The 10750-nt window shown below is 36.3% G+C and overlaps 1 protein-coding gene across 2 annotated transcripts; it reads left to right on the forward strand.

The window, feature by feature from the left end:
* Nucleotides 1-4431: 4431 nt before the first annotated feature.
* On the forward strand, nucleotides 4432-7435 carry LOC137951717 (PLASMODESMATA CALLOSE-BINDING PROTEIN 3-like). 2 transcript variants are annotated; one of them, XM_068798581.1, is made up of 4 exons: nucleotides 4432-4775; nucleotides 5603-5842; nucleotides 5977-6013; nucleotides 6826-7435. In XM_068798581.1, exons 1-4 carry the CDS (start codon nucleotides 4436-4438, stop codon nucleotides 7079-7081), a joined length of 873 nt encoding a protein of 290 aa, XP_068654682.1. In that variant the 5' UTR covers nucleotides 4432-4435; the 3' UTR covers nucleotides 7082-7435. The 2 variants fall into 2 exon arrangements, with proteins under 2 accessions (XP_068654682.1, XP_068654681.1); XM_068798580.1 differs by having other exon boundaries at nucleotides 4433-4775; nucleotides 6823-7435.
* Nucleotides 7436-10750: the final 3315 nt, after the last annotated feature.

A 10750-nucleotide genomic window follows, 5' to 3' on the forward strand; every position in this document is an offset into this window, starting at 1 on the left:
GCAGGGGCAGTATGCCGTTTATTTATTTTATTAAAAAAAAAAACTGAGTGTATATAAAATAATTAGGGACAGTTTCCAATTACAGTCATCTTTTAATGAGGGGCAGTTTCTAAACTTTGAAACAACTTACATAAAAAGTTTTAACATAAGAAGATAATACATACATAGTAAATAACCACAATGCCCCTATACATATTTCAACCAATGCATCAATAAGAGGAGGGGAAAGTCATAAGAAGAACGATGTTGCCAAGGGGGGGTTACTCAACAAAACAAAAATTTAATCTTCATCTTCATCTCGTGTATCTACATGATTTTCATCTTCTAAATAGGTAGTGTGGACAAGTTCATGTCCACTGGAAAATAATCTCCAGTGTTAGGGTTCCCAAATAAGGAAAACGTAGAAAATAAGAGAATTAGTAACTTGTAAAGTATACTTAATTAAAATATAATACTTAAACATTAAATTAGGTAAAATAAACATTATTACTACACGAATAACTAATTTAATGTATAACTAAAATATATTAATGTACTAATTAATTTAATTATATATTATATTAGTTAAAGATTACTGTTTATTATACATTAATACAGTAATTACGTGAGTCAATTAACTGTGCATATCATTAATCATAAAAAAATAAAAAAATAACATAAACGAATATAATACATTTAAGTTATTAATTTACTGATAATATATGGTGTTCTTTAACATAAAAAAGTGGTGATTAAAGAGGAAAAATCTATCAAATACTAACTTTAACACACTATATATTTTTACATATTATTAGTTAAAAATATTTTTTCCATTAAATTTAAAACCATTGATTTTATTAGTTATAAAAATAAGTTAATTAAACTCGATGCTCAATTAAAATTTTCAACTTAGGAAAAATTGATGAACAGTGTTTCGTCTTCCTCTTCCCGGCGCCGAACAATTCGGGAGATCAACTTCTTCTTCTCCCTCTCGCCTAAGCAGTATTTTGAGCTAACTCGGACTAGGTTGAGGCGGCTCGGGTAGAAAAGTTTTTTCAACAAGATATTGTCGTCTTCGAACAGTGCAAGGTTGTCTTCTCTTAACGGCAACTCGGCAGAAGATCACGGAGAAAAGCAGCTATCGTCTTCTTCTATAACGACGCCAATAGCATCAAAAACTATTTGCCGAATGGGGAAATCGATGCCTAATCGAAGTAGAAATTACGCAATTGATGCCCAAATGTCAAAATTGAAGAAAATTGAAATCAAAATGGGAAAATTAAACGAAATCGAAAAACCGAGAGAGGGCAAGTTCAAGAGAAGACCGAAAGACCGAGGGCGGAGAAGAGAGGGAGCAAAGACGTCAAGGACACAGGGAGATGAGAGTGTTAAAGTCCTAGGCAAGAGTAATTCCTAAGAGGTCACCTATCCTAGAATTACTGCTCGCTTAACTACGAAGTTCTGAGTCAAATACCTAGCCAATACAACCCGAAAAGACTAGCCGTTTAAGGTGCGAAAAACCAAGTATTTAACTCAGAACACAAACTCTAACAAAAGTGGACGGAACCACTCTGACATCCACCCTGCCCATTCTGGAGCCGCCTTCTCACGGGATACGAACGCGGGAATTAATAGATAAGAAACTTCAATCATCATTATTCAACAGACATTCATACTTAGCTCATCAACAAATGAAAAATTTAAAGTATCGAACTTGAAATAAGGAACAGTCTTCTGCCCAATTCCCAAAACGATGTTACAGCAACCCATGAGTCACTTTGTACAAAATGACAAAGCCCCAAGCAGAGACACATCTGACCAGGAGAGAGAAAATTACTCAGCATTACTCGCTGTCAATTTTATAGAGCACAATGGATATCTTTCATCAACAGTGTATTAGTTCTTCACATATAATGGTACAAAAGAGTTCTTGCACAAGTCGCATAGGAATCCCCAGCTGATGAGATCTGGTGAGAATCTTCTTTCGGTCTGTAATCACGATCACGATCAAGGGTCTCCGGAGCAGTTTTTTTCTGTGGTTTTGAAGGGGGAATCGAGCTCAGCGCGAACAGTGGAGATGCGTGGATGGTAAGAGAGATCGGTTCTCCTGGCATTCTGGGTTTTGGGGAGCTTCGGGAGGAAGGGCTTCCCGATCGGACAGGAGCGGGAAAGTGGAAATTATTCCGTTTGCTAACTGAAACGCCAATATTGGCCCTAACTAGGAAAATGGTTTAAAGGCTTAATTTTTTGTATTTTGTCCAATATTATTAAAATCAATCAGATTATCACATTCGAGGGCTTTACATAATATACATACTTAGGGGGGGTTAGTGCACTGTGAGAAGGGTGAAAGTGAAAGTAATTTTTTTTTTTTTGTGGTTGTGTGTGCCATGAAAAGTATAGTGGAAAGTAATTTTTTGTGTTAGTGTATTATAAAATGTACATAAAATTTTTATTAATAAAATAATTTAATAGATTTAAGTTTTATAATGTAGTTTTTATTTAACTTTTCTATAAGTTAAGATAGATTTTAACTTGTCTGAATTAATAAATAATTATTTATTTTAATTAAGTTTTTATTTTTATAATATCCAAATGCTTATTCAAATAGTTACTTTTTAATATATAAATTATCACTCTTAAAATACTGATTAAATATAATATTAAAAATCATAAATTTATATAAATAAAAAATAAGGTATTTTATTATACAAATTATATTTATAGATTTAATTTTATAATATAGTTTTATTTAACTAAACTATATATTTTAACTTTTGAAAATTAATAAATAATTAAAATAAATTAATTTTATGTATTTATAACAAATATAAAAATAAATTAATTAAAAATCCTTACTTTTATAATATCCAAAAGGGTATTTTATTATATAAAATTAATTTAATAGATTTTAAATTTTATTTTAGATAGTTTTATTTGACTAAACTAAAATAAATTTTAACTTGTTTAAAATTTATCTTTAATTTAAAATTTTAATTAATTATTCAATTAATTATATAAGAATTAAATGATTAAACAAATACTTACTTTTATAATATCCAAACACTTAATTAAATTGTTACTTTTCTAATATCTAAATTTTCACTCTTAAATTAGAAATCAAATATAATATTAAAATCATGAATTTATTTAAATAAAAATTAAGATATTTCATTATATAAAATTACTCTGATGTTGGCACTTTAATACTTGGGTCATGTAAAAGTGTGAAGGCAGTATAAAGTAAAAATAAAGAATGCCCAAAGTGCCGACAGCTTCTGTTCTCTTCTCCGGTCCTCACATTAATCCAAAAAAAAGAGACGTTGGATGTACGGAATAAATAGCACGGTTGGTCAAAAAGGTTGGTCATATCCCAACATTAAATATTTATCGGATTTTGTAGTATCACTTACCTTTGTATTTACTTAAACATGGAATTAACTCTATAATTCTCATATAATTATATATAATAATAATTATTATTATTATAAGTTAATAGGTTGCTGAGGTAATCAAACTCAAAAGAATTTTCAAGGGTAGAATAAAAAAGCATATGACTAACTCAAGATCCAAGGAAAAAAAGGCTTTATTGGCACCCCACATGGGTCACTGATAGCATCCAAGACCCTCCTCCACCTGAGACTTAAGGGCCCTTTTTCCTGTTTTTTGCTTTAAAGAGTGATTGAAGAGGTAATTATGCTGATCAGTGATCCCCTGCACTTGCAAGAGGTAGGCAGGCAATATTGGCATCACTCTATAAAAGAAATCTTTTCACATTCTAGGGAGAATAGTTTAGATTAACTCCTCTTCATTCCACTCTTTTTGTCCTTAATCCCCTTTGGAATGTTCTTACAAACCCTTTTATAAAATCGACCATACCCATATTAGTTCACAAGTAAACTTATTTTTTGTTTTAGATATTTATGTTTTTAAATAAGAAGTTATCTTTAAAATTTTATGTGTGTGCAAGAACCGTTTAGGCTCAAATATTTGATTAACAAAATCATGAGTTTGGTGCATTAGGTAAGAACTCCAGACTTGTAAAAGAAATTCCGCCTATCATTTTCCAAGCAAGCTCTCCCTCTCAACTGAATGAAAAATTTCAACAAACCTATCATTGTTTGTCACGGGAAGAAATTAGCCACTGTGAAATTATAAAAACAGAAAAGAAATCAGGGGCAGATCAGTAGTCCTTCGATACTAGTCTTAACAGATGTCCCCTACAAGCATCTTACAGATCATCTCAGCAACAATCCAACCGTAAATCGGTGATGCTCAATCAGGCAAGACAAGGACAACGTAATGTTGACCAGACATTGACAGCACATCAGAGGAGGAGAGGGAACCAGAAAAGAGAGCAGGAGCGCGGGGTCCATCTTCACCAACCAGGTGGGTTAACCTCTGATCTCTGCGTGAGTTTAGGACCGTTTTAAATCTCTGCTCTGCTCGTTCCCCCATGACACTCTCTCGGGAGAAAATAAAGAAAGGATTGGGAAAAAGTAAAAACAAAAAAACAAAACAAAAGGATTACGGAAACGGACAGCCACCACCACCACCACCACCATATACATCACCACACCTCACAGGCTCGCATACGCATTATTGTCTAGAAATCGCTATTCGCCACAAGGGTTCAGCTTCTTTCCTTTTGTTACTCGACTCTAGATTCAACTCTACTGGCCTTGCCTCTCAGCATCTCTTGTTGGGAGAGCTTGGTGATCTTTTTCTTGAGATTTCATTCATGGGTGCTTTAGTGATTCTACTGTTCATCCTGGGCATGGCTGGTGCCAGTTCTGGTGAGTTTTTGGTGATGGGTGTGTTATTTTTTTTCTTTCTTCTTCCGTGTCTGGTGTTATTTCACTGTTTGCATTTCTTGAATTTCATCTACCCATGGTAGAGTCTGAGATCTCTCTTTAGCTCTTTGCTTCTTCTTTTTTTTTCTTCTTCACCTGATTTTGATCCAATGTGGAGTAATTTTTTTGGGTGTCTGAAAATGGATTTTTCTTTTGATGGGTTGCTTTCTATGAGCGGAAGTTAGTTGCAAGAAAGTGGACCGTGGTCTTTCTGTGAGATTTTTCACCGGGGCTCATCTGTATTTTTCTTTTCTTGCCTTCTGTGAAAATGGTGTGCAGCGTTGTGCACGTGAAGGCCTCTTCAAGGCTGATGGTTTTGGTTAGCAGTCGGCTGCTCATACTTATTTTCTGGGATGCCAAGTTCTTATCTTTTCATGGATTTATCTGTTCATTTTTTTATTAGATTGCTTCTTTATTATCTTTCTATTTTAGGTGTCTTCTCCTTTCAGCTGAAGCTGCGTTTCTAAATTTTCTACGATTTTAGTCGGATTTGCATCTTTGCTTGGAATCCCAGATCTTTTGGAGGCACCAGATAACTTCTGTTCTTTTAACCTTTGTTTTTTCAAAAAAAATCTAGTCGATTTTTGTATTTCTGTGAGTCCTTCTCGAGTTTTAGTTTTGATTTCTTTGGAAGTTGAGATTGTCTTCTAATCTTTCCTTCCTGTTTGAGTTTCTTGCGGATTCGTTGGTTCTTCCCCTATCTAAGGTCAACTTTGTTTCTTATCTTTACCTGGTTTAGTTCTAATGACTTTTCTGCTACTCTCTTGAAGGTACACAATGGTGTGTCTGCAGGACTGATTTGAGCGACGCCGCTCTTCAAAAGACCATAGACTATGCTTGTGGCGCTGGGGCAGATTGCAAACCAATTCTTCAAAACGGCGCTTGTTTTCAGCCCAACACAGTGAAAGCTCACTGCTCTTATGCTGCTAACAGCTATTACCAAAATAAAGGCCAGGGTCCAGGAAGCTGTGAATTCTCAGGCACTGCCACTGTTGTCACAACTGACCCAAGTAAGTCGCAAATGGGAATCCACCATTTCCTTTTCAAGCTTCATTTGAAGAAATATCTCTTGCAGTAGCCTATAAAGAACACAAGATTACAAAGACTCAATTTTCTTTCCTCTGCTGGCTTGTCTCTTTTTCAGGCGCTGGTGGTTCTTGCTCCTACCCTACAAGTGCCAGGTATGTTTGCCTTCTCTCATCCTTTTGTTTTGCGTTTCATTTACCCATCTCTGAAAGGAGATTTCTTCATTACTTATCCGTGTTAGTGAGATTCTTCCTCCTCTTGGTCGATTTAGTAACATTTCCTCTTCCTCTTCTTCTCCAACGATATGTTGCATTTCCTGTTTCCATTAAAAGTTATAATCATGGGATTCATAGTGTGAATCTACTGTGCTCCTCCACCCACCTCTCATAGCTTTTTTCGGTCCAAGGAGATGTCACCGTGTAATCTTTTTCCGCTGTCTAAAAACACATTTGTTTTTATAAATTCCGCTCCTTTTTTTTCTGATAGAGAAAGTACTGTGTCCCTTTTTCGAGGTTCTCCTCTCCACTCATTCCTTTTGAAACATCATCTGTACGCAGTCGATAGCTGTCCAGTAGAATCCGATACCCCTTTCCATTACCCATCAAGAATTTGCTTTTTCCAGTTTCCTCTGGCGCGATTCTGTTCTTTTATGTTAATTGTTAATAAATTTCTCTTAACAACATATCTATATAATTTCGGGGGATGTATGTTTGGTGGAAACTCATGATCTCTTTCTCACCGGACATACTTTGCTGTTTGATATTCTATTCTTGGGTTGGATGGATTTCATCTCGGATCATAAACTTTTATCTTGGTAATTGCCAGTTTACGTCTGGTTTGTTAGATCTACCATCCACCATTTTTGTCCGGGAAGATCATTGGAATATCGCCCCATGAATTATTTCTGTTGCCTGCATTTGAAGAATTGAAGAACTGATCAATTATAATATTCATTCTTCTTCAGTAGCTCCACACCGACAACCGGTGCACCAACGACCGTGGGCGGCACGCCTGGATCTTCAACATCACCCACCTCAACTAACCCTGGAACATCAACTCCAAACACCTTCACCCCAATAGGAGGAGGCATCAGCTCTGGTGGTCTTGGCCCTACTGGTACTGGCATAACCACTGACCAGAATAGTGGCATTATTGGAAAGATGGACAAGGGTCTTCTCTCTCTAGCCCTCTTAGTTTCAGGCATGTTTTGCTTGTGGGCTTAAACGAGGAAAGAAGAAAAAAAAAAAATAGTTTGCTGGACAGAGGAGAATATGCTTGGCAGGATGAGGTTTTGGCACAAGATAAAAAAACTGGAAATGTGGGGTGCTACAACAGGGAATCTATCATCTAGAGACATTCTCTTTTACCACTTGGGTCTGTTTTATCTTTTTTTTTTTTTTTTTTTTTGTCCTTGGTTGAAAACCCAAAGGAATGGCGTGATTCCTTTAATGGTTGTGGGCAAGTCTAATCTTTGGTAGGATGCCAAATCTCTCTTTTTTGGGATTTTTGTTTCTGTATATGGGAGGGGGGGCAGGCTGGCAAGTAGGATTTATTAATTTGAAAGAGACTTTGGCACCTTTTCCTTTGTTATGCTTCTATCGAAATCTCTCTTCTAATTTCTTCCCATCTTGATCAAACGTATCTCTCCTTTCTCCTTGACTGATGTGAGATGTGAATTATCCAATTAAATTACGCTTTTACACGTTTCAGTGAGATCAAGGACAAGGAGAGATAATATTGTGGCAAGTGTTGATTACAACAGAAGAACTAAGATTTTTTTTTTTATTGAATATTTTGTAGTATTTTTACTGAAAAGAATGATTATTTAAATAGTTTGATGTCCACCGTTAAATCCAGTTAGTGTTCTTGGGTAATTTGATTAATGCTCTGGATGTTAATAATGAGAGATGGGGAGGGACCTTTGTCCCTGCTTTTCAAGTGAAAATGATCGCTATTAATCATCCATTCTGAAAAAAGACTAAGACTGCCACCTTGGGAGATTCCACTGTCGGAGGCTTGGGAGCCTGGGAGTATTTTTTTTATTTCATCTTCACTTTTCGCTTTCTGAGAGAAAAAACATATGAAAGCGTGATTTGTTCAAATCTCTTAAAAACAGGAGAGGAGAGATGACTGCCACCTTTTCTTCTTCTTTCTTTTTTGCTGGATTATAAAATTTAAGGTACACATTTCAGTGAGAAATGTATTTTTTATCCAGTTATAAAATTCGTTCTCTTAAACTATTAGCTTTAACTAAGGTCTGAAAACTTTCTAGTCGAATGTAGAAGGTTAAACATTTATATGAGTCTCTATACAAATTGACATTTTAGCACATTTAGCCTTAATCCTAAATTGTTCCTAGAGCTTTCATGGGCTGTGTCTTGGTAAGAGACCAAGATAGAAGATATGAAGGGATGACCTTGATGTCACCTCAGGAAGGATTCCTTCAAATAATACCTTGTGACCTCAAGGGGCAGATTTTCCATGTAACACACCCTGTTGTAATCCTTATGTAAAACCAAGATTTGGATGGAGGAACAGGATTAAATTGAGAGAAAAAAAAGACAAAAGACAGGAAGAGCTATCTTTTATTTGACTCTCACACACATCTTTGGGCCAACTTTTTGCGTGTTACTGCGGTTGGGAGTTTAAATCCATCATGGTTGGGTGTTTTAAGTCCATTAAGACTTTTTTATGTACCCGTGGGTCTTTTATCGCCATCTTGTGAATGATAAGCATTACTCATTTCTCACGTCTTTTATCGTCGTCTTGTGAATAACAGACATTTATCATGTATCATGTCGCTATCTTGTGAGTTACAAACATTTACCACCCATTTCTACCTGTGAGAGTCGGTGCCTGGGTTGGGACACCGTGACAGATGAGCTTATTACTACAAAAAGGAAGTCAAAGTAACATTGCCTACTCCTTAAACATGAGTGGTAGAATTATCTGTAGGATTAACATGTTTGACACAAAAACTCTTTTAAATCGAAAAACAATGACAACATACCTAACATATGTTTGGAGGCTCCTGAGTCAAGAACTCTGGACGGTGACGAGTAAACATGATAAACTGTCATACCCAAGTCAACACTGGTGGAGCTAGGAACTAGGATGGAAGTAGGGGTGGCTTTGAACCGAGCCGGTTCGCGAACGGCTCGTGTTCGGCTCGGTTCGATTCGTTATATTTTAAGCTCGAGCCGAACTCGAACTCAGAAACAGCCTCGTTTAGGTTAACGAGCCGAACTCGAGCAGAAACAGGTTCGGCTCGTCGGCTCGCGAGCCGACTCGTTAATTTAACGAGCGGCGGGATCGGGGTCTCTCTCCCAAAAAAAAATTTCGGTCTCTCCCGCCCTCGCTCTTTCTCTCCCGAAAAAAAATTTTCGGTCTCTCTCCCGCCCTCGCTCCCTTCTCTCCCGAATTTTTTTTTCGGTTTCTCTCCCCCCCTCGCGCTCTTCTCTCCCGAATTTTTTTCGGTCTCTCTCCCGCCCTCGCTCTCTTCTCTCCCGAAATTTTTTTTCGGTCTCTCTCCCGCCCTCGCTCTCTTCGCGAAATTTTTTTTCGGTCTCTCTCTCGCCCTTGCTCTCTTCGTCTCCTCCTTCCCTTCTCTTTTTCCTCCGAAATTCCCTCTCTCGGCCTCCATCTCCCTTCTCCCTCTCGCCGCCGGTGCCCCTTCCGCCGCCGTCACACCTAATCCTTGCCCCCGCTCATCGCCTTCTTTGCCTCTCATCGTCGTCGCCGTCGACTCCCGTAGCGTCGCCCTCACCTCGTCGTACCCCAACTAGAGCGGCTGCTCTGGACCCTCTCCTGTCGTCGTCACCCCCCTACCACGGCCTGCTGCAGCCGTCCAATCAGCCGGCCACCTCTCTCGCCGGAACGGGAACCCCCGGAGACCTAAGCCGAGGGGGGGAGATTATTTTTCCCCCCTCGACGCTCCGTCCCGCACAGCGTGCGAGTTCACATATGCGAGTTCGCACGTGTGGTTTTTATAAAAAAAAAAAACTTACAAATCCTATTCTCGTTTTTTGTCCGGAATATGCAATAATACGTAAAAATATAATATGTTAAAGTTAGCATTTGATCAAATTTTTTTGTTTATTTTTTTATTTTTTATAATTAATCATGTACATAGTTAATTGGCTCATGTAATTATTGTATTAATGTATAATAAACAGTAATTAATAAATAATATAATATCTAATTTAATTAATTAATATATTAATTACACATTAAATTACTTATTTGTGTTGTAATCATGTTTGTTTTACTTAATTTAGGGTTTGTTTTAATTAAATATACTATTATAAGTTATTCATTTTCTTGTTTTTTATATTTTTCTTATTTTGGGGCACTAACACTGAAAATTGTTTTCCAATGTATATGAACTTGTCCACACTAACACTAAGTTTGAAATTGAATTTCATGTAGAGGAATTAAATGAATTTGAAGCAAGAGATGAAGATGAATTTCAAATTTTAAGTTTGTTGACTAACCCCCCTTATAATTCTCATATCCACAGTAGTTTCAGAGTCATTATTTAGTGCTGGTAGTAAAGTAATAGACTCGTATAGTTCTTCCTTGGTACCAAATACATTTCAAACTTTGATTTGTAACATTGGTTGGGTTCGGACTCTTCAAGGTATAAAGAAAAATCAAAAAGTGAATTTCTTTGATTAATTATTTATTGCGATATTTTTTAGTTTTATTTATTAAAATTTTGTTTTATGATTACAGCATGAGAAGAAGAGTGTAGAGATAATGCTACCAGCTACATGATTTTTCATGTTTTTCTCATCATGGTAATTTTAATATTTTTAATGACATTAAGTAACTACTAGTGGAAGAGTATTTTTTTATCTGACAATAACTAATTTTATTTTTTGTTTTAGTCA

The sequence above is a fragment of the Aristolochia californica genome, unplaced genomic scaffold (assembly GCF_029961685.1).
Source record: "Aristolochia californica isolate CCGP_79_NKW_82.1479 unplaced genomic scaffold, dmAriCali1.0.hap1 SCAF_15, whole genome shotgun sequence".
Lineage (NCBI taxonomy): Eukaryota > Viridiplantae > Streptophyta > Magnoliopsida > Piperales > Aristolochiaceae > Aristolochia > Aristolochia californica.

What these genes read in the sequence shown, in the direction of transcription:
- LOC137951717 (XM_068798580.1), top strand. Translation starts at nt 4,436, where the DNA reads ATGACACTCTCTCGGGAGAAAATAAAGAAAGGATTGGGAAAAAGTAAA. An exon ending in CATGGCTGGTGCCAGTTCTG is followed by an intron (nt 4,776 to 5,602) that starts GTGAGTTTTTGG and finishes ACTCTCTTGAAG; the next exon opens with GTACACAATGGTGTGTCTGC. An exon ending in TGTTGTCACAACTGACCCAA is followed by an intron (nt 5,843 to 5,976) that starts GTAAGTCGCAAA and finishes TCTCTTTTTCAG; the next exon opens with GCGCTGGTGGTTCTTGCTCC.